Genomic DNA, 22,139 nt, shown 5'->3' on the forward strand with positions numbered 1-22,139 from the left:
TCACATGACGTGTGGCGTATGCGGATGAAGATTGGCTTTGGAGCTGAGATGTTTGTTCTCACGGTGTGGGGGCTCGTTCCGATGTCCACACAGTAAAAAAAATGCAAATGACGACTTTAGTCGTCATTGGCAGTGAATGAGTTAAATAAAAAATTTTGCTTTGGCCAGCAAGGACTTTTAACTTGATGATCTTGGCCCTCGTTTTGAAAAGTTTGGACACCCATGCTCCATATGTAAACGGAAATTAATAAAAAAAGTGGATGGGTGTATATTAAGAACATAAATACTGGTGGTGGTGGTGGTGGTGGTGGGGGGGGGGGTCAAGGCTGATAGTTAGGTAGGCAGTTGCCCCCTTCTAGATCCACCCCTGGAGCTCCATGCAAGAATTATTGAACCACGACTAATGTACAGTTCCATTTCTTTCAGATTTGTTTTACACATTTTGCTACAATGGTCAACTCAGAGGCCATTCCCAACTTCCAAGCCCAACAGAATTCACCAGGACGCTCCAGCTAGAAACTGTGCCCCAAGCCTCGAGAGCCAAACTGGTCCCCATATCGGAGATTTCCTCTGGTTGAAACTGTGAAACCTGCAGCGTCTTCTTAGAGCCATGGTTGAAACTCTAGTCTCTTTCTCCCTTTCGTTTTGGCCCCTTTGTTATTTAAGGTCCACCGGTCCTTCTGGAATTTTGCAGTTGGATTCCAAAAGCATCAAAATCATTTTTCTACATCTGTAATTTCCCCAGGTCACGTGAAAACTAGGACAAGTCTATGTTTTTACATGGTTCTGCTTAAACACCTTGGTATTTTGGATCACTGTTACAAATGATGATGTTACAAAGTTCAGTGTGTTCAACTGTTTATGTGGGTCAAAGAATAAATAAGGAGACAATAAAGATGGCAAAGCAGTCACAGATGTTTGATGTTTTAAAACACAACACGGGGCTTCTCCAGGAAGGGTAAGGCATGCAAATGGTTCATTAATGATATATTTAGTCATCGCAGTGTCTCAGACCAAAATACTCATATCCCTTACACCGCGGAAAATTTTCTATATCCGTAGTGCTGCAGTTGCTGTGTTCAGTTCAGCTTTTGGTGCACGCCACCAAGAACAACATAAAATGTTATTTTCTACAGAAAAAAATCTAGCATTCCCTCACAAAAGGTCTTTTCTCAACAGTTTACCTCCGTGCTAATACACAGAAGTCCTTAGAGAAAGTTGATGTTATACGTATTTTTATCATAGTTGGTGTCCATTATCATTAAATCAGCCACATTCCTCAGTAAAATTCAGAAACCAGTAACGTTTTGCACTGCTTAGCCGTGTTTCATGCTGGATGTGTGGGTGGGTGCGACATTGTTTCAGTTTCTGTGTTAAACGCAGCACCCCCCGCTGTAACGTGAACTTTTGGACCCGTCCACTCCTTCTCTTAAAATAACCCTTTCCCACAAGCCAACCAAACCAGAGAGAGATGTATGGTACCACGTTAACACTTTAGGTCAAGTATAGCTGGTGTGTGTGTGTGTGTGTGTGCGTGCGTGCGTGCGTGCGTGCGTGCGTGCGTGCGTGCGTGTGTGTGTGTGTGTGTGTGTGTGTGTGTGTGTGTGTGTGTGTGTGTGTGTGTGTGTGTGTGTGTGTGTGTGTGTGTGTGTGTGGTGTAAAGGCTGTCAGGGACATTGTGATGAAGCTGATCATTCACTCTCATTGACATTTTCCATCGAGATTCCTCACACGTGTGTGCAAACGCTCCTGTCACGGATATCAGCTTGAGACAGATCTTTCACTAAGGTAAGTCTGTATACTTACTCAACAAGATGAAAACGCTAAATTTTGGCACCTTTTCTACGACCTTGTTGCATTTTTTGCAGCTGTCAGTGGCTTGCTGAAAGAACTGTGCAATTAAAAAAGAGATATTCTTAAAATCAACAGCTGCTATTTGTATGTATGATCTGGTCTGAAGAACAGGTGTTGGGGCGCCACTCGCCGTTGCACGACTACAATCTGCCTGGAGGTTAGGTGTGCATGTGTGTGCGCGTGTGAGTAAAACAAGTGAACAATTCTGTTTTATTCAGCAGACATGATGATGGTGAGTGATGACTGCCTAGTAGAGTGTAAGATAGACGACAGCGATGAAGAGCAGATAAGCACACCTCCACCTCCTCCTCCTCCAGAGTTTGCCTCTAAAGCTTCAACTCCAACTCCCAAACCTCCAACTCCTCCTGCAGAACCCACTCCATCTACTCCATCCACTCCACCCTGTCCCATCAACAGAGACCCATTTGGCATCAACAAACACCTTAAGGTGATCCTTCACATTAAAATCCTGTGATTTCCATGAGTCAGATTGCTTTTGCTACTTAAATATAACAGAACAGCCTCAGAATTGTTCCTAATAAACACCAGTTTTCTTGCACTTTTCCTGCTACATTTTACATTGAATTAAACCATAATTGACACAGTCACACAATTTCAGTAGAATCTGTCTCATTTGGAGTACCTCAAAGCTCTATACTTGGTTCTATGTGGTTTTTATTTACATCAAATACTCTACTGATTCGAGAAATTAAAACCAGCTGAACATTGTAGTCCATCCATCCATCCATCCATCCATTTTCATCCACGTATCCGGAGTCGGGTCGCGGGGACAGTAGCCTAAGTCGAGAGGCCCAGAATTCCCACTCCCCGGCCACTTGGGCCAGCTCCTCCGGGCAAATCCTAAGGCGTTCCCTGGACAGATGAGAGACATTGTCCCTCCACCGTGTACTGGGTCTACCTTTAGGCCTCCTCCCGGTTGGACGTGCCCGGAAAAACCTCACCAGGGAGGCGTCCAGGAGGCATCCTGATCAGATTCCCGAGCCACCTCAACTGGCTCCTCTCGATGTGAAGGAGCAGCGAATCTACTCCGATCCCCTCCCGGATGACCGAGCTTCTCACCCTATCTCTAAGGGAGAGCCTAGCCACTCTGCGGAGAAAACTCATTTTGGCCGCTGTAGTCATTGTAGTTTATTTCAATAATAATAGCTTGTCATTGAGTAAAGATTTTTAGCAAACATCTGTTTCATTTGTCATATTCCAAAGCTCTGTCACATACCCGGAGGCTCTGAATCAGGACCCTGGCTAAAAGCACCGTTAGCTTAGGTTAGCTCACTTATCCACTAGCGCTAGCGCTGATGGATCATGCTACCTGTCAATCTAATCTAATTATCAGAGGTGTGACCAAGCCACTGCTTTGCAAGTCACAAGTAAGTCACAAGTCTTTCCAGTCAAGTCTAAGTCAAGTCCAAAGTCAATGATGTGGACGTCCAAGTCGATTCCAAGTTCTTAACTTTGAATTTTCAAGTCATAATCAAGTCATCTGTCCAACTTAAATTTAATGACAATGATAATAAATTGCAGAATTAAAGCTTCATTTGGTTGCTCAAACAAGCAGAAAGTGCTGCTGCAGTTAGCGGTACAACATCAAACCCATGATTTTTGTCCATGTCGTGCCACTTTGTGCTAAAATATCAAATCTGCTCATGCCATCATCAAGTCAACAGATGCAAGTCTGAGTCAAGTCGCAAGTCTTTATAGATTTTATCAAGTCAAGTCAGAAGTCATTAAAATAATGACTCCAGTCCGACTCAAGTCCAAGTCATGTGACTCGAGTCCACACCTCTGCTAATTATTCATGATTTCAAGCATTTAAATGGACGTAAATGGATGAATTACAGAGTCACCGTAACCCTAAAAAGTGTTTTGTACCAGGCTGTGGCACATTTATTTCTGCTGTGAAGATTTTCTTTTAACATGGGAGTCATTTTGGAGCCAGCTCCTAGCGGATGAGGTGGGAAATGCAACTTTTCTCTCTTCCAGTTTTTGTGACTACTTGTGATTGACGGGTTCCTGCAGAGTTTGAGGACATGGTGAACAAGCGTTTCAACCACCGAATCAGCTGTGTTGGAGCACGGAAACAACTAAACGAAACGTGTAGGATGTTCGTTGTTAGCAATAGTGGCAGAAGTGATGAAAATGTCCTTAATTAAGACGTAGAAAACTGTTCCTCCTTCCTCTTTGCTGTAGGTGGAGGTCAGTGACGTCCTGGCTGAGCCTACCACACCGTACAGCATGGATGGAGTTTGGATTTACAGTCTGGTCGGCTTTGAGAAGACTCGTATCTGGACGTACCGCTGCCTCTCCTTGCTGTTTGCTGTTCCCCTGGCGTTCCTGTGTGGCTTCATCCTGGCTCTTCTAGCCTGCTTACGTGTCTGGTACAAGTGTTCCTTTCCAATTCCTATGGCTGACGGTCACTGATTTGCAACCTTACTGTGATTTATGTTTTCCCCTCGTGTTTCTCGTTTATCTCTCCAGGTTCCTGGTCCCTTGTGTACAGCTCAGTAACACTTTCCTCCCCTGCTTGCGGTCCGTGTTCATATGTGCCGTGAACGTCTTCGTGGCTCCCTTCTGCATGTCCCTCGCTCTTTGCTGCTCTCAGATCTCCATCTTGCTATCAAACAAAGACTTCATTCACAAGAGAGAAAAAGACACGGTGTAAAATAAAGTTAGATCAAAGCATCTTGGGTGGAAATTATAACAAAACCGTGAAACAAGCTCATTTATGCGAGTGTGGCTTGAAAGTATTTTTTATTGAATCTTGCATGTATCATTTCTTTTCATGTCTCTTATTAAGTTTGGAATTGGTGCCAGCTGTATGAAGCCAACAAAATGATAATTAAAACTGCAACATATGCATTGTTTGTTTGTTTACTTATTATTTTCTAACTTGCCAAATAATGTTCCAAACCCATCGTCTGTTCTGTGGATTCTCTATAACAGCTGTTATCTACAGAACAAGCTATGGAAACTCTCAGTGGCCCAACAGATAAACTCCATAGTGAGGTCTTGCTTTTATCAGCTTCGCCGCCTGACTCGCCTCAGACAAATCCTGAAACGGAGGCATTTGGAGTCAGTCATCCATGCTTTCATTACCTCTCGCCTGGACTACGCAAACGCCCTCCTAGTTGGTGCTCCGGTCTCTGCCCTGAATCGTCTGCAGGTCGTCCAGAACGCTGCTGCCAGGTTCTTGACGACTACACACCGACGTAGCCATATTACCCCTGTCCTGGCACATCTTCACTGGCTCCCTGTCATTTTCAGAGTACAGTTTGTTATCGACTTTTGACTTTAAAGCACTCAACGACCTGGCACCTCCCTATCTCTCTGACCTGCTCACTCCCTATGTGCCCACGCGCACGTTGAGGTCGGCTGACCTCCTGCTGCTGTGCACGCCCCAGATGCGATACAAATCGCGGGGTGAACGAGCATTTGTGCATGCTGCCCCAAACCTGCGGAATTCTCTACCCATCGTAGTTCGGCAGGCTCCATCATTGGCGATTTTTAAATCTAGTTTAAAGACCGACTTCTATGATGTGGCTTTTAGACAGTGACTCATTTTGGTGTTTTATTATGTTCTTAGTATTGATCATGTTTTATCTGCTTTAGATCAGTGTTTTAACCTTCTATTTTAGTTGCTTGGATTGGTCGTGTTTTGGTTTAGCCTGTGCAGCACTTTGGGCAGCTCCCATGCTGCGTTTTAAACGTGCTATATAAATAAACTATGGTGTGGTATGGTATGGTATGGTATGGAATGGTATGGTACATTTACAGACATGGACTAACTTGTTGGTACTCTTCAATGAATGAAAGAGAAACCCACAATGGTCACAAAAATTACTTGAATCTGACTAAATTAATAATAGATACAAATTCCATGAAATGTAATGAAAGCCAGATGTTGCTTTTCAACCATGCTTCAACAAAATTATTTAAATAAATAAACTCATAATATTTTGTTGCACAGCCTTTTGAGGCAATCACTGCAATCGAACAGTTCCTGTAATTGAGTTGTGCACCTCTCAGCAGGTATTTTGGCCCACTCGTCAAGAGCAAACTGCTCCAGTTGTCTCAGGTTGAAGGGCGCCTTTTCCAGACGGGACGTTTCAGCTCCTTCCAAAGATGTTCAATAGGATTGAGGTCAGGTCAGGGCTCATAGAAGGCCACTTTAGAATAGTCTGGTATTTTCCTCTTTGCCGTTCCTGGGTGTTTTTAGCTCTGTGTTTTGGTTCATTGTCCCGTTGCAAGACCCATGACCTCTAACTGAGACCAAGCTTTCAGACTCTGGCCAGCACATTTCTCTCTAGAATCCCTTGATGGTCTTTAGATTTCATTGTACCCTGCACAGATTCAAGACACCATGTGCAGCAAAGCAGCCCAGAACATAACAGAGCCTCCTCCATGCGTCACAGTAGACAAAGTGTTCTTTTCTTAATTTGCTTCATTTTTCCATCTGTGAAAAGGCACTAAAGCAAATTTTCTACAAACCGAATCAGAAAGTTATCCTTACAGAAATCTAAAAATAAATCCTTGAGCTTTAATGAAAAAATTGTAATTAAATAAATCCATAATTAGACAGATGTTTTTATAAAGACATATTGAGTCTGGAATTGTTTGAGGGATGCCAAGTTTCAATCTATTCGTGGATGTTTGTTGTTTTGTTCTGTTTATGTAACTGAAGTTTAACAGTGACACTCAGTGGTCAATGCAGGTTACTGCAGCTAGTTTAACACATCCTTACTTTGTTAAAGATCAACGAGAAATGTTTGAAAAGTGAAATCTGTGGTTGAACCCAGTTTTTTATGCATGTTATGAAAACTTGAGACCAAAGTCTTCTGAGTTGAACTGGACTGCTTGTTAAATTGTCTGGTTTTTGTAAGTTATTGTGTACATAGTGAAGGAGTTTGAGTATCTGAGGGTCTTGTTCTCGAGCGAGGGAAAGCTGGAGCACGAGATCGACAGGTGGATTGGTGCTGCGTCTGCAGAGATGCAGACGTTGGACCGGTCTGTCGTGGTGAAGAGAGAGCTGAGCCGGAAGGGAAAGCTCTCGATTTACCGGTTGATCTACTATGTTCCTACCCTCACCTGTGGTCACGAGCTTTGGAGAGTGACCGAATGAACAAGATTAGTTTTCTCCGCAGAGTGGCTGCGCTCTCCCTTAGAGATAGGATGAGAAGCTCGATCATCTGGGAGGGGCTCGGAGTAGACCCGCTGCTCCTCCACATCAAGAGGAGCCAGTTGAGGTGGCTCGGGAATCTAGTTAGGATGCTTCCTGGAGAGCTTTTCCAGCCACGTCCAACCAGGAGGAGTCTTAAAGGAAGAGCCAGGACACGCTGGAGGGACTATGTCAGGGAACGCCTTGGGATTCCCCAGAGGAGCTGGCCCAAGTGGCTTGGGAAAGGGAAGTCTGGGCCTCTCTGCTTAGGCTGCCGCCTCCGCGACCCGACTTTGAATAAGCAGACGAAAATGGATGGATTGTGTGCATGAATGTGGAGTTCTTTGTCACAGCTTTCTTGTGGAAAATCTACTGGCCTGGGTCTGCAATGCTGCAGCCATTCTCTCTGGATGACAAGAGAAAAGCTCAAAGATGGTCGCTGGATTACACTTCAACTGAAATCTCGTTTAACCTCTTTTAATATTTAATTAAAAGTTTGTTTTCCCGTGGATTCTGCTCAATCAAACCAAACAAAGAAACAAGAATACATTTTATTTTGCACGTCTTAGAGATAGGTTGTACGACTGGTTAACACATCTGAGATGTTTTTAATGAATGACAATTTCAATAACGGTGTGATTAAAAAACGCGTGTTTGTTGTTATGCAAAACGTCCAAAAGAGGTTTCAGATGTTTCCTCAGTAGTGACGTTAGAAAACAGCATGCTACACATGATTAGTTGTTTTGTGCTGGACCCGTGTTAATGCAGCCATGGCTGCTTTAGGAAATCACTATAAATGTGAGGAATGTCTTAGATCAGGGGTGGGCAATCCTGGTCCTCGAGGGCCGCTATCCAGCATGTTTTAGTTGTTTACCTGCCCCAACACACCTGATTTCTGGATTAATCACCTGTTCAGCAGCTCATCAGGCTCTGCAGCAGCCTGTTAATCACTAGTAGATTCAAACCAGGTGTGTTTAAGCAGAGAAACAAGTAAAACCTGCTGGACAGCGGCCCTCGAGGACTGGGATTGCCAGCCCCTGTCTTAGATCTTCTTGGAGAAATTACAGATTTAGGTTTGTGAGGTTAAACACTTCCATGACCGTCTTTTTTATCTTTTCGTCTGGCTGCGGCTTCCTCTTGCTGCCCGGCTGCAGGAACCTGCTGATGGAAGGAATTTGGCTCATCCTCCCCTGGAAGGCCTGGACACAAACCCAGAGAAGACCTTAAACTAAGCAGTAGCAGCTTGAGTGGGACTGTGGCACGTGGCAGGCTTACCTTGGTGTTGGGAAAGTCCGCGAGGATTGCAGGGAACTTCTCCTCAAGCATCAAAGTGCATTCCAGCAGCTGCACGTCTGCCAGGCTTAGCTTACCTCCCACCAGGTAAACGGGTCCACTCAGCGCCTGATTCAGTTTCCAAACACAGTTTCAGCTGAAATGAGTAACTTTTTAATCTAATATAGAAATGTTCTTCCGTTTTACCTTTTCATACACCGGCAGGTAGCGCTCTTTTGCTTTAGTTAGGATGTCGTCGAGTTTAGCTTTGGTGCCCGAGACAAAGGCATGAATCATGATCATTTCCATGAGATCCATCAGTCCCTCTGAGTACATGTTGATCCTAAATAAGAATTATTGTTAATTCATGAACACTCATGAGAACAGAAACTGCCATCATTACAAAAGGCAGATCTGGAACACACATGACACGCTCTTTGATGTCTTTTCCATAGAGGCTGTACTTCTCTGCAATGTAATGCAGGATCGCCTTTGTCTGCACAAGCTTCATGCCATCGATCTCCACCATGGGGACCTGTTGGAACATGAGCGACCCATCTGCAGAGAAATCACAGCACCAGAGAGCCACGGTGACTCCCACTACTACAGACTCACATGACCTTATCTTGCAGGCCATAAAAATAAATAAACCAACAGGTTGAACCTGAAACTGTAAACTTGGCACCAGGCGCAGAGAAGCCCGCCCACCGTGAACATTTCTCTGAAAACACTCACCGTCCAGAAGTTTCAGGTACTGATCTCTGGTTGTCAGGTAAACCTCATCAAACTGTGATCATAAATAACACTGAATTACATTTAGTTCACATGACAGGTAAGGAAAGTCTGCACAGCTTGCTATCTTCACTCACCTCCACTTCTGCAACTGTCAGAAGCCAACGGATTGACTCCATTTTCCCTCTGGCGTTGAAATAGTGCAGAATAACTTTCTCAGACATGGCTGTTGGGCTTTTGGAGGTCAAACTCTGAAAACTTTGGGGAAAAGTTAAAATGCATAAAAAACACCACTTTTGGATGAAAAGGAAAGCAAACACATAGTTTATACCTGTAAACTTAGCGGAGAGTTTCTGCCTGACGTCCCCAGTCAGAAGGTTGTTATGTAATGTTGGCACAGAGGGGGGCCTGGGAACGCCGCGGGGAGCTTCATTTGGAATCGTAGAATGCCCAAGGAAGATCCAGCCTTTCTTGCCTCTGATTGGCTAGAATGGCTCCACTACGATTGGCAATTTCATTTGGCAGCAGTAAACCGTCTGCCTAGTGAACTAGACAAAAATCTGGCCTTGCAAAGTACTATATTTATTTAGTCTGGCTTGCCAGTAGTCTTCCCTCGCTAAGAGCAGACTGGCCTCCTGCCACCAACAGAAAGCTTTTTGGGGAGTTTTATAAAGAAATGAAAACTTGGCGCTGTAAGGACCATTCAGTCCTTTTTTGCAAAATAGTGTTTTTAAGGTTTCTTTTATTTAAAAAAAATCTTTGTGCGTCACCCGGGCATAAAATATAATAAACTGCCCTCTTTTGCCGTGTGCAGCTGTTTCTCTTCTACTGTAGATTCATGAAAACTCGGTCTAAATACAACCTTTGCACGAATGATGAGAGGTGTGTCACAAGAAGTGAAGACATAAGATAGATTGTAATAAGATTACCCCAGTGCTTAAGGGCCAACAGATATGTTCATGTTTATTTATTTGGCAGACACTTTTATCCAAAGCGACGTACAATATTTAACTTGTAGGGCATGTAGTGATCTGTAGGGAAAGCCGGAGTACCCGGAGGAAACCCACGCATGCAGAAAGGCTACAGCCGAGTTTTGAACCTGCAACCATCTCGCTGCGAGGCAACAGTGCGCCACCATGCAGTATGATATAAAGTCAAACAGTGTGATAAATGCATAAGATTTATTACAAGTTCATATTTGAGTTTTTCGGGTTCTTTATTTGAAAGAAACTGCAACTGGAATGTTGCAAAACAGGACAGAATGATTATTATAGTGATGAGTTCAAATATTCTTCTCAAAACTCCGGAAGATCTGGCTGTAAACTTAAAATCCCTGCGGAGAGGGAAGACGGGTTCCTCTTACATGAAATAGCCAATCGTAGGAGAGCCCTTCCAGCCAATCAGAGGCGAGAAATGCGGGACCTTCCTTGGACATCCTACGATTCCAAACAACGGCCGCGGGGAAAATATCTCAGATTGGTGGGTTTTGGACCAATAGGAACCTGACTTATTATCAGTTTTGGTGATAAGAATCACGAGTAAACCCCATATATATATTTTAACTAATAAAATTAGAGAAGTTTCTTTTAAAATATTTCATAACTGTTACCCTGTTAAACATTTTATTTCCCAAAGATTTAAAAAGGACATTGACACCTGCTGTTCTTCTGCAACAATCATCCTGAAACCTTTACTCACCTATTCTGGACCTGTACAAATACTTCAAAATTTTGGTCTCATGTCTTAGATCTTCTTTAGCTAAAGGTTCTTCCTGATGTCTCCTTCTGCTTGAAACATGTTATTTTTGGATTATTTGAAGACAAAGAGAGTGATAGAGACGACATACTGAACCTAATTTTTATTTCAGCTAAATATTATATTCACAAATAAAAATATACATTTTTTTATCTGTCTTCATCTGTGAATAAAAAAAATGCTGATTCTATTAAAATCTCAGGAAATTTAAAAGCTATAAAACCCTACTTGAAGATTACGACTTGTACAACTAACACACTTCCCCCTCTCTATTCCTTCTAATATCTGCATTCTTATCTTTTAAACACGGTTTTATCACTTTGGCCCCTTTGTTAGTTTGCTTGTATTGTTGTGCTTAATACTTCGATTCTATGTAAGCTAACCATTTTCACTAATAAAGTCTGTTTAAAAAAATCACGAGTAAAATATTTCTTAGCTTGTTTTAACGATTATTTACGGTTGAAGTAGAGACGGATTTTAGCAACATACGCATTGATCGAATTATCTACATGAATTTTATGCGTTCCAGCGAACACGATTGAAAGGAAACCCGTTACAAAGAACGCAGGTTTTTTTTGTGCGGCCACTTTTTAAAATCACATTTGAGAAAAGACGTTTGTCATTTTCGTAAACTCTTTTTTGGAATAAAGTTTCAGACAAAAAAAAAAGTCCCGGAAACGTCTTACGTAATACGTAACTACCCAGAATGCCTTGCGCCGTCGCCATTTTTCTTGTTATGGTAGTTCGGGAGCTGCTGCGTCTTTACATTTCTGGAGCGATCTTTAGTTTGTTTTAGACTCAAACCTTTTTATTTGTTGCCTTTTTATTTTTACATTTGAAGAAGCGGCGAAGACTTAGGAACCAACATGGCGCAGTACAAAGGCGCTGCCAGTGAGGCCGGCAGGGCCATGCAGCTGATGAAAAAGCGAGAGAAAGAAAGAGAGCAACTTGAACAGCTGAAACAGAAGATAGCTGAGGTTTGAAACCCTTTAGGTTTAAAAAACCGCTTCAGTAACATTATGAAACGTTTTTGTCCATGTGTTCATAACGGCTTATATACCGGGGAGACTTGGTAATATAGTCCCCCAACACATAAAACCTGTAGACGAGATCATTTCTAAAATAAGTGGTTTATTTGTGAATCTTCGATTTAATTAGATTATCCAGTTGATCTGATACAATTTAACCTTAAACTGTGGTTCATTTTTTAAAATAATCTGACGTTATTTATCTTCTTTGACCTAATAAACATAAATGAAAGGGCATTTATTCTGTTAATTTCAAAATTCAAAAATTTTCTGAGAAACAAGACACACATGAGGATGTAATCTTTGCCAACAAGTAAATTAATGAAACAACAGTCTCAGGCAAAAAATAATAATAAATAAATCAAAGAAACTGTTTCTGATTTTGTGTTTTTTTTTTTTTTTTTTTTTTTTTGCAGGATAACATGGTCAAAGCCAACATCGATAAGAAGTTTTCAGCTCACTACGATGCGGTGGAGGCAGAGCTAAAGTCCAGCACAGTTGGTGATTATCTTAGAAGAATCAGATAGAAAGGAGCCAAATTTAGTCATTTAGTACATGTATTAATCTGTCTTTTGTTGTAATTGCCTCCATCAGGTTTGGTGACCCTGAATGACATGAAAGCTAAACAGGAGGCGCTGGTGAAGGAACGAGAGAAGCAGCTGGCCAAGAAAGAGCAATCCAAAGAGCTCCAGCTGTGAGTGGACCCGTTACCATGACTACAGACTATAGCCCAAACATCTGGTCAGCGTTTTGGTTCTGCACCTTTAAACAGAGCAGAACACAGATTCACAGAGGGAAATAAAAACAGTTTAGTGGCCTTGTCAGCAGCGATGCTTCAGCCTCTTCTGGTTTATCTTAAGATAAACATTATTATTTCATCTCAGGTTTATCATTCCTTTTGCTAACCTTGCCAACCTCCACATGTGATCGGCTCCCTGTACAGAGGTTAAAATAAAGGGTTAATTTTATGTTTTTGTAATTTTGTCATCAACACTGTGTTTCATTATATTTATTTGTCTAGGATGATGAATAAAAGCTGTTTATGATTTAAAATACTGCAACTTTTAGACCTTGTTTGTTCCTCTTTATTTATTTTTATTTAGGTCATGTACCTGTTTATATTGTTATGTATTTATATATTTATTTACATGTTTTCTTATCTGAAGTAAACTAAACGTTAACTTCATGATCAAATATTTTAGCAGTTTTATTTTATTGCCCACAAATGATTATGAATAAAATATATTTTATACTTCGTGACACTTTCCCCTCCCCCTTGAAACGAGAGTAAAACAACAACACACCACCTTCTGAAATAAAGCAACGGGTTCTTTTTCAGTCTCATCACCCAATAATAAATTAAAAGTTGTGCTTTTTTTAATTTATTTTTTCAGCAAGCTGGAAAAACAAAAAGAGAAGAAAAGAAAAGAGGAACAGAAAAGGAAAATCGCCAGTTTATCGTTTAATCCTGATGACGAAGAAGAGGAAGAAGAAGAGGAGGAGGAGGATGATAGAACTGAAGATGAAGATTTGGATTGTGAGAATTTGACTTGTTTTTTCTTGTTCTTTTACTCTTTAAAACAGAGTTTATCCATAAAAACAACTTTAATGCAGATTCTATTTGGTTTTATTACACTAAAGAGAATTTTTCACATTAAATTCATCAGCTGTTGTGATTCAGACGAGCATTTATGTCCTGCTGAGTTAAAATAATTCATCACTAAGAGTCATTTCTCCTATTTTATTGTATTTAGTTTGAATAAAACTATGAAGATTAACTGTCAAATTTGTGGGTATCGTTAAAAAATTATATTTATACTTTGATATCCTGTTTCTGACATTGTAATTTTTAATCTGATTTGTTGTATTTTTAAGATTCTTAATCCCAACAGTATTTTTAGTTATTGTAACAAAGGAGAAACCTGCTACTTTTACTTAGGTGATGAGCTAAAATACCCGTTTGATCGCTGATGCTTGGGTCTCGCCACTAACACGTCATGTGGTCACGTTTCTCACAGGTGTTCCTGTTAAGAAAAAGAAGCTGGGGAAAAATCCAGATGTGGACACGAGTTTTCTCCCAGACCGAGACCGAGAGGTGAGGTCGACCTGGAGGGTCTTCTGATTCACCCGAGAAGCGCAGAACTGAGGATTTAATGATCTGGTCTGTAAGATCTTAGAGTTAATTCAGGCTTCTAGCCCGAGTCTGAGGGCGTGTTCACAGAAAAAGTCACATTTCAGGCATCATTGCTGCTTTTGTTGCTCAGAATTCACTAAACCTCTGCTTAGCTTTCCTGCATAGAACCCTGCCGATCCATCAAGGTCACGACCGGAAAACCAGCGTTCCCAGTTCGAACCAGAGGAACATTTCAGTAAATCAGTGACGTCTGACACTCAGATTCTGTTTGATAAATCATAAATTAAATATTTAGTAAATGATCCTCTGGTGTTGAGACGCTTAAGTGAATTTAATCTGAGATTACAAACAGGTTTAATTCAAATGTGGATAAAATAATCTTTTAACTTTAGAAGAAAAAAACACTGAAATAACTGACAAAGTGATCCATAAACGAATAATCACCTTTTAGTTAAGCAGCCTGACAGATTATAGGATTATAAACAGCTGATCAAACACAATAATCAGTTTAGCCTTAATCTTTTCCAGGATTAACGTGATTTCTGTCCAGTTTATCTTGGTTTTTCTTTCTTGTTTCTTTTTTCTTTGTTTTCTTTCTTTTAAAAATGTCTTTTTTTCTTTAATTTCGTTTATTCTCAAGAACCTCAGTCAGAAGCAAGGAATGATTTAAACTGAATCTTTATTATTATTTTATTATTATTATTATTGTATCTTTTTTTTTCACGTTTTTGACTAAAAGATAAAAGTTTCGCCCACGCATTCCCGTTTGAGGACATTTTTTAGCCTCCTGGATCAGTAATAACTACGTCAGTTCTGTCTTTTGTCAGGTCCAGATCAGGCTCAGGTGTGGTGCAGCGTTAATCTGCTAATCCAGAAACATAAACATGGTTTCTTTCCCTTTGTGATGTCCAGGAGGAGGAGAATCGCCTCAGAGAGGAGCTCCGACAGGAGTGGGAGCTGAAGCAGGAGAAGATCAAGAGTGAGCTGCAGGATTTTATTTAACGCTTCAAGGATTTTACTGTAATTAACGCCTTTTCTGTTTGTCACCTTTGTCGTGATGATGCTCTGTTGTCTCTAGACGAGGAGATCGAAATCACCTTCAGTTACTGGGATGGTTCTGGTCATCGTAAAACTGTCAAGGTACACGGCGAGAAGTAGCGATGAGCTGTGTCCAGGAAACATTCACTTAATCCACAGGATTAGTCATTTTAGATTTTGTAAAAGGATGTGCATCACGGTCACGTTATTCCTGCAGATGAAGAAGGGGAACACCATCCAGAACTTCCTGCAGAAGGCTCTGGAGGTCCTCAGGAAGGACTTCAGTGAGCTCCGGTGAGTTCAGACAGGAAGTCGTGATATTCAGGTTTAAGGATCAGGCTAGCGAGGCACCTCCCTCCACCACGAGGCACCACAGTAAGAACAACAGTTTGTTTATTTCTGCTGATTCTCTTCTCTGTAGGTCTGCGGGCGTGGAGCAACTCATGTACATCAAAGAAGATCTGATCATCCCTCATGTTGGTGCCAAATAAAACCAAACCGATGGTTTTGACTTGACTTGTTATGAAATCTGCCAGCAGATGTTTTTGTCCTTTAGCCTCTCTGGGCTGCTTTAACCTGTCGTGTGTTTTTGTTTCTCAGCATCACAGTTTTTATGACTTCATCGTGACCAAAGCCAGAGGAAAGTCGGGTAAGTGACCGTCAGACAAACGTCACGCTCGACGCAGCGATGGATGTGTTGGCGCACGTGTTTGTGTTTCACACGGAAACGTTTCGGCCTCCTCCTCAGGACCGTTGTTCAGCTTCGACGTCCACGACGATATCCGGCTGGTGAACGACGCCACCGTGGAGAAAGACGAGGTGAGGACATGACCCGTGACATCATACTGATTTAAACCTGAGCCCCTGATTCCATTTGGGTTTTTCTTCTGTACATTTTCTCCTCGTTACTCGGTGACGCGTGGACTTTTCTGTCAGCACATCAATCAAAGAGCAAACTGGCATCAGTAAAAAGAAACCGGGATGCTAATTTACCCGAGTTCATAGCCTCTGGTGCAGGAGGTGTAACTGCTACATGCATTCATAATGACATTAACACTCATTCCTTCCATTTGATCAAACCCTTCTGGGAACAAAGGTCCTGCCGTCTCCTCCCACCTGTTTTAAATATGAGAGAACAACCGCGGGGGAGGAGTGTCCCAGTTTTTCACCTCTAAACAAAGACGACTACGCCAAACCGCCGTCCTGCTGCAGCTGCTGTGCCGGTTACTTCTGCTGGAGGGCAGAGAAACGTTACGCTGGTTTGCGGTTCGTGAGAAAGAAAGAAAGAGCCTTTTGGGAAGTCTGAAGTTCGGTTTGAAGGTAATCCGACCCAACGAGCTTCACCTGGAGAGTCCAGAAGAGGTTCTCTGATGTTTGGGATTGTTTCCAGCAGCTGCGTTCCCAGCTTCAGCCCGACAGCGGAGCTTCACAAAAGCACACCGATTACTGTTTAAGACTTTGGAATTATCCATCCATCAAATATGTTTACTGCTTTATTTCCATTTAGAGAGTTGCAATGAAGGGATGGCTCAGGTCCTACTTTGTGTGGATTTATAGTAGATCTAGAGTCGGCAGGACAAACAGGCTTATGTTTTGTTTACTAGGCTGCAGCTGCTGAAGAAGGAAGTAAACACATTTTTTTTCAGTACTAAATATGGCCGCTCCAGAAATAAAAAAAAAGTTGTGCTGTGATCTGAACACGAGGATTTAAAACCTGTATGTGTACTTAGAGTTCAGCACAGGTGACACATTTTTTAATTACATAAACTAAATAGAAGTTTCTCTTTTTTTCAATACAAAGTCAAATTCAGATCAAACCAAAGCGTCTTGTTGCTTAAATTAGCGTCATCATAAAGCTCAGAAATATTCAGTTTTAGAATAAACGGGAAGAACGCACAGAGTAACACATTTCTCTGTTAATATAGCGCTTTACACTACCCAGAGGGTGACCAAAAAATGGAATTAAGGGCAAGTAAAACATTAAAACACACTGTAAAAACAGCAATAAAAAACAAATAAAAAATGCTAAAATCAAGAGCACATGATCCAATACAGATTACAACACTCCTGAGAAAGAGGTGTGTGTTTAGTCCGGTTGTAACGTCAGTAGTTGGTTCCACAGCTTTGGACGATTGCCCCACTGCCTGTATTTACATCTGGGAACACGTAATAAAACTGACTTGAAGATATCGTTTCTCCACCATGTTTCTGCCATGAGAGACTTGTCACGGATGTATGAAGGGGCGAGACCATGAATGCCTTTAAACTCAAACATTATCATCCTGAAGCTAATCCTAAGTTTAACAGGGAGCTCAAGACGTGATGAGAGAACTGGCCTAAGGGTGTTGGTAGGCAGACATGCAGCGGCATTTGAACTAGTTACAACCTGGAAAGATGTTTTTGTGGTCAACTCGTAGGTAAAGTTTTGCAGTAGCCCGAACGGGAGCGGGTGAAAGCAGGTTTGGCTTTTAGTAGGTCGCAGCGACTTAGGAATGGTTTTACTCCAGCCAAAATTCTGAGCTGGAAGAAGCTAGTCTCGACAACCAAATCAATCTGCTTGTCAAATTTCTGGCTGGTTTCAAAAATGACACCAACATTTCTGACCTGATGTTAAAAACTTGGAGCTAGAGAGCCGCAATCCCACAGTGTGATGTTCTGCATATTTGGTGAGGGGAAAAAATGCATTCAGTTTTGTTTTTGGGGTGTAAGAAGTTTTCTGACTACCACAACTGTTTCGTCCCAAGTAAAAGGGAAGATATTGTCTCACCGTCACTGGAATTTACTGGTAGTTTAATTTGGATGTCATCAGCAGAGTAATGGTAAGACAATTTGTCTTTTAATGACGTTTCAAGTGACAATATGCAAAGTGAAAAAAAGAATAGGGCCTAGGATAGATCCTTGGGGTACACCAAAGTACTTCTTCCGGCTCTTGGAGAGTACAGATGCTTTTTCCCTCCTCCCTATCTTATCCCAAGGATCTTTGTCTGTCTCTGGGTGTACGGCGCTTCTACATTTTTTTCTGGAAAACTGGAAACTGAAATTATTAAAAATGGACCCACGGAAACTTTTCGGCCTCCTCAGGACCGAGGACGGGAGAAGGCGTCAGTTGGTCTCAACGCGATTGACACATTTTTTTCAACGATGAGAACGAGAGAAGGGGCTCCTGGATGCCCCTCTGGGACAGAGCCAGCTGGGTATATCATGGACTCCTAAAAACAGTGGAATCTGATCTGCCTCTCTCAACTGTCTGTAGAGGATTCTGAAGACGTCTGGATATTCGTGGTGTTGGTGTCAGGTTTCCTGCTTTTTGGCCTTGGAGGTTACCTGGCTTACCGGAAAATTAACGAGCTGTCGAGTAGGGATGAGCCAGATAAAGCATTTTTTTTGCTCATTTAAATATATTTTTAAACATTTTCTAAATGCTTTTTTATATTTTTACTTTTTTGTTTTTGTGAAGCGCCTCGTGATTTTTATGTTGAGAGGCGCTATAGAAATGATATTTTCTTCTATATGTTTTCTTCCAGAGGATCACCGTGGGTTTCGGTTTTTGTACCGGTGCAGTTAGAGAAACTGGTAAAAACTCATTAAATGTAGCAGAGTGTAAAGAAGAGAAGACTGATTTCACTTTATCAGTAAAGAAGTTCACAAACTGTACCCGACGCGTGTTCGGGAGCGGCAGAGCCGGGGTTTAAAACGGAGTCTACGGTGTAGAGCAGAGTCCTGGGAGGGTGACGTTAGTAGAGATAGCAGAAGAAAGGCACTGACACTTTAAAGCCTTCACTGCTTCTTGATACTTTTGTTGAACTTTTTGTTTAAAGTCAAATAGTTCTTTAAGCTGCTGTTTTCTTTTGGCTAAAGTCTCACGCAGGTAAGGTGGTCCTGAGGAGCTGGTACGAGAAGAACAAACACATCTTTCCTGCAAGTCGCTGGGAGCCGTACGATCCTGAAAAGAAGTGGGATAAATATACGGTAAGGAGCGCCAGCCTCCTTTCATATTGAGTTATTTCAGTGACGTAGATGGATGTTTGTCGGATAAGCTCCAAATGTAGGAGAATCCGTACCGAAGTGAACTCATCCCATAATCAGCGTTTTGTATGAGTTTGTTCATGAGCAACATCTGGATGCTTCCTGGAAAAGCTTTGTGGTGTTTGATCAGAACTCTGACGGCACGTTTGTAATTTTTGTGCACCTGGTTTTGACTGCACCATCCACACTAGTGACCTAAACATCTCAGGGTGCAGAAGGAATCTGTTTCAGATGGAAGCTGCTGACTCTGACGTGCACAGGCATGAATGAAAGCTGTCGTGATTATTGATCTCTTAGATTGATGCACCTCAACACAAAGTGTGCTACAATAAATCCTACAGCAACCTCAAAAGGTTCTCTTCATGAAGTGAATTACTACCGCTAAGAAAACGAATGTGTGCCAAATGAAGCCATAATAGCAGAAAGTTGATATGGAGATTTATTGTCGTGGCAGATGATGAGTAAAGTTTAAGTAACCTTGTAAAAACATTTAAACTACATTCCCAAAAATACAAATAAAACCTCAAATGAACCTTACCTGTTTTGACTGGCCCATTAAAGGGGTTCTAGAATAAAAACAACTTTGTTGTTGAATATCAGCAGTTTGAGGTGTCTAATGTACCAAAAAAGTCTGTTTCTGACCCGCTTTCCTACGTGAAGGAGACTTGGGACGATGGTGGCAGAGGAGTTAGGCTTGGTTTATGCTTGACGCCTTTACTTTCCGCGCGGTGATGCGGCTCGCAGATGGAACACGCTTCACAACTTGCAGCGTTTATGGTTCATGCGGCTTGTCTCTGCGGTGAGCCAATATTCTCCCAAACTGTAGGGGGCAGCATGGAGCTCTACGGCATGCACCCAACACTACACCATAGTAGAAGTAAAAATGACTGTTGTTTACAACATGGCATTCCAGCATTTTTTAACAGCGTCCTCGTCTTTTCCGACAGTGCGAGCTATTTCTCTCCAAGAATTATTAACAACATGTTGATCACGGTGATCTCTGAGAGCTGAATCATACAAATGTCTGTATTTACGAACCTCTGCCATACTAGTTCTTGCCGGTCCGCCATGTTTTTCCGTGTCCGACCGTCTGCGTGGTTAGAAAATTTCCTAGGTGCGCGGTGCGGAAAGTTTGGTCCGTGCGGAGGCGCGGTGGAGGGGTGTGGTTGTTAAAATGATGTAATTTTGCCGCGCAGAGCCGTGTGAACCTCGCAGACGCGTCAAGCATAAACCAACCTTTAAGTATCCGCCCTGTAATTGTAAGGTTGCAGGTTTGAGCCCCATTTAGTCTGTTGCTGTTGTTGTGTCCTTGGGCAAGATACTCATCACCACCAGAATGTGAATGTGTGTGTGCGTGGGTGAATTGCTGATTATGTTGTAAAGCATATTGGGGGGTCTTGGACTCTTGAATTTGCTTTATTAAATACAGGCCATTTACTATTTGTAATGACACAAAAAATGGTCAGTTCTGGGAAAAGCCGATTTAACACAATAGCATAGACATGCTAGCCTGAGCTACTGCTAATGCTAGTATGAGCTACTGCTAACGATAGCCCACGCTACACCTTTGGGACAGCAGTAGCTCTGGAGGTAGAGTGTGTTGTCCAGTAATTGGTGGGTTGTATGATCAGTCCTGGCTCCAGACAGTGATTGCTGCTGTTGTGTCCTTGGGCAAGACACTTTACCCATCTTGCATGCTTGTGCCTGTGCTCGGCAGCCTCATCTTTGTCAGTGCTCCACAGGGAAGCTGTGGCTACGTCATACCTCCTCGACATCAGGGTGTGAATGGATGAATGGTACAGTGTAGTGGAAAGCTCTTTGGAGTTCTCTGACTCTGAAAGGCACTGTGCAAGCGCAGGTCATTTATCATAACTAATGCTAGCCCATGCTAATGCTAGCAAGAGCTACTGCTAAAGTCCTTGTTGAACGCGTTACATTCCAGGATCTACTGGGAGCATCCAGACTTTCAGGATTCAGTAAACGGATGTACGCAAAGTTTCTAGCTTCGGGCACTCATAGAGCCATCAGGTTAAAACCCGGCCAATCAGCACGCAGCTGATTTAAAAATTCATGTTTTGACTGAGTGGGCGGAGTAAACCAGTCTTCCGTTGTAGGGTTTTATTATTGGGTAGTGCCTGGTCATTTATCAGGGCTCGTGGGCCGTTTTGAGCCCCAACAAAATTCCATACCATACAGAGAAGCTAGGGCTGGGCGATAAATCGAAAATTTATCGTTATCAAAATTTGTGACTCTAATCGAGAATTTTTTTTCCATGTCAATAAATTTGATATTAAAAAAATGAAAAGATGTGTGTAGGTTGGTAACATTCATGTCCCTTTAAGTCACGTAAAATTGTAATACACGTGACAGCCCCATCTAGTGGACAACTTTTGTTTCTGCACATGCCTGTAGTTATTGTCCATTTATCGTTATTGAGGTGAAATGCTCAACATGTCGTGATATGGATTTTAGGCCACATCGCCCAGCCCTAAGAGAGGCTAAGAGAACAGTTTCTACAAACATTGTTATAGAACTCTTTTCAACTGCAACATCTTAAATGTTATTAGCGGAGCGGTTATTTTAACAGGTGCTGCTATTTAATGACGGCATGCATAAGCAATCCTGTGTAGCACAACATAGGCTGTTGCTTTTATGCAGATTATTCTTAAAGCAGCAGCACGTCTTGTTGTATCTTAATGAACGAACTTGAGAAAATAACCGCTAACACACACTGATTGGATCAACAAAGATACAGATATAAAAACCTGTTTTGATGCATAACCTAACGTGTGACACAAGATTCTCAGGAAGCTGCTAAAAGCTCGGACACAAAGTATTTCATGCTTTTCCTTTTCTTTTCCAGATCCGGTGATCGTCACAATCTGACCCTGGAGTCTTGATCCGTTTGTTTGGTTTCCCTCCTCTTTTAATCGTGCTTTGTTAAGATTTGACAGACAGAAATATTGAGCTTTTTGTATTTGCAGTACTGTCTTCCCCCTCTGAAGTACGACTCGACCCTCCTGTAAACGACTGGCTCTTAGATCATAATAACTGTTGGAACATCTGTGTGTAATAAACACGACTGACATCCTGGATGCTGATTGATGGTTTTTTTTTGCTTTACATA

General features: G+C 42.0%; 3 protein-coding genes across 4 annotated transcripts; 2 read left to right on the plus strand and 1 right to left on the minus strand.

The window, feature by feature from the left end:
• Nucleotides 1-1,611: 1,611 nt before the first annotated feature.
• cav4b (caveolin 4b) lies at nucleotides 1,612-4,731 on the plus strand. 2 transcript variants are annotated; one of them, XM_015968627.3, is made up of 4 exons: nucleotides 1,612-1,788; nucleotides 2,073-2,302; nucleotides 4,063-4,250; nucleotides 4,351-4,731. In XM_015968627.3, the coding sequence occupies exons 2-4, from the start codon at nucleotides 2,078-2,080 to the stop codon at nucleotides 4,532-4,534; spliced, it is 597 nt and encodes a 198-aa protein (XP_015824113.1). In that variant the 5' UTR covers nucleotides 1,612-1,788; nucleotides 2,073-2,077; the 3' UTR covers nucleotides 4,535-4,731. The 2 variants fall into 2 exon arrangements, with proteins under 2 accessions (XP_015824113.1, XP_015824116.1); XM_015968630.3 differs by having other exon boundaries at nucleotides 1,651-1,788; nucleotides 2,076-2,302.
• A 3,219-nt stretch (nucleotides 4,732-7,950) lies between these two features.
• On the minus strand, nucleotides 7,951-9,466 carry LOC107391350 (glutathione S-transferase). Its single transcript, XM_015968626.3, has 7 exons — nucleotides 9,363-9,466; nucleotides 9,169-9,289; nucleotides 9,035-9,086; nucleotides 8,725-8,857; nucleotides 8,507-8,642; nucleotides 8,303-8,428; nucleotides 7,951-8,226 (listed from the first exon to the last, which is right to left on the minus strand). The coding sequence occupies exons 2-7, from the start codon at nucleotides 9,253-9,255 to the stop codon at nucleotides 8,089-8,091; spliced, it is 672 nt and encodes a 223-aa protein (XP_015824112.1). The 5' UTR covers nucleotides 9,256-9,289; nucleotides 9,363-9,466; the 3' UTR covers nucleotides 7,951-8,088.
• Nucleotides 9,467-11,486: 2,020 nt separating this feature from the next.
• fam50a (family with sequence similarity 50 member A) lies at nucleotides 11,487-22,105 on the plus strand. The gene is made up of 13 exons (XM_015968625.3): nucleotides 11,487-11,763; nucleotides 12,231-12,315; nucleotides 12,409-12,508; nucleotides 13,209-13,351; nucleotides 13,833-13,909; nucleotides 14,861-14,927; nucleotides 15,027-15,088; nucleotides 15,204-15,280; nucleotides 15,408-15,462; nucleotides 15,587-15,635; nucleotides 15,735-15,805; nucleotides 18,845-18,955; nucleotides 21,876-22,105. The coding sequence occupies exons 1-13, from the start codon at nucleotides 11,653-11,655 to the stop codon at nucleotides 21,882-21,884; spliced, it is 1,017 nt and encodes a 338-aa protein (XP_015824111.1). The 5' UTR covers nucleotides 11,487-11,652; the 3' UTR covers nucleotides 21,885-22,105.
• Nucleotides 22,106-22,139: the final 34 nt, after the last annotated feature.

Source organism: Nothobranchius furzeri, chromosome 15 (assembly GCF_043380555.1).
Source record: "Nothobranchius furzeri strain GRZ-AD chromosome 15, NfurGRZ-RIMD1, whole genome shotgun sequence".
NCBI classification, from domain to species: domain Eukaryota; kingdom Metazoa; phylum Chordata; class Actinopteri; order Cyprinodontiformes; family Nothobranchiidae; genus Nothobranchius; species Nothobranchius furzeri.

Excerpts from the sequence above, each read along its gene's own strand:
- LOC107391350 (XM_015968626.3), bottom strand. The coding sequence starts at position 9,255 with ATGTCTGAGAAAGTTATTCTGCACTATTTCAACGCCAGAGGGAAAATG. Across the intron at positions 9,087-9,168 it reads TGACAGTTGCAGAAGTGGAG|TTTGATGAGGTTTACCTGAC; the intron begins GTGAGTGAAGAT and ends TTATGATCACAG. Across the intron at positions 8,429-8,506 it reads ACCTGCCGGTGTATGAAAAG|GCGCTGAGTGGACCCGTTTA; the intron begins GTAAAACGGAAG and ends AAACTGAATCAG.
- cav4b (XM_015968627.3), top strand. The coding sequence starts at position 2,078 with ATGATGATGGTGAGTGATGACTGCCTAGTAGAGTGTAAGATAGACGAC. Across the intron at positions 2,303-4,062 it reads GCATCAACAAACACCTTAAG|GTGGAGGTCAGTGACGTCCT; the intron begins GTGATCCTTCAC and ends TCTTTGCTGTAG. Across the intron at positions 4,251-4,350 it reads CTAGCCTGCTTACGTGTCTG|GTTCCTGGTCCCTTGTGTAC; the intron begins GTACAAGTGTTC and ends TTATCTCTCCAG.
- fam50a (XM_015968625.3), top strand. The coding sequence starts at position 11,653 with ATGGCGCAGTACAAAGGCGCTGCCAGTGAGGCCGGCAGGGCCATGCAG. Across the intron at positions 12,316-12,408 it reads GCTAAAGTCCAGCACAGTTG|GTTTGGTGACCCTGAATGAC; the intron begins GTGATTATCTTA and ends TGCCTCCATCAG. Across the intron at positions 15,089-15,203 it reads GTCATCGTAAAACTGTCAAG|ATGAAGAAGGGGAACACCAT; the intron begins GTACACGGCGAG and ends TTATTCCTGCAG.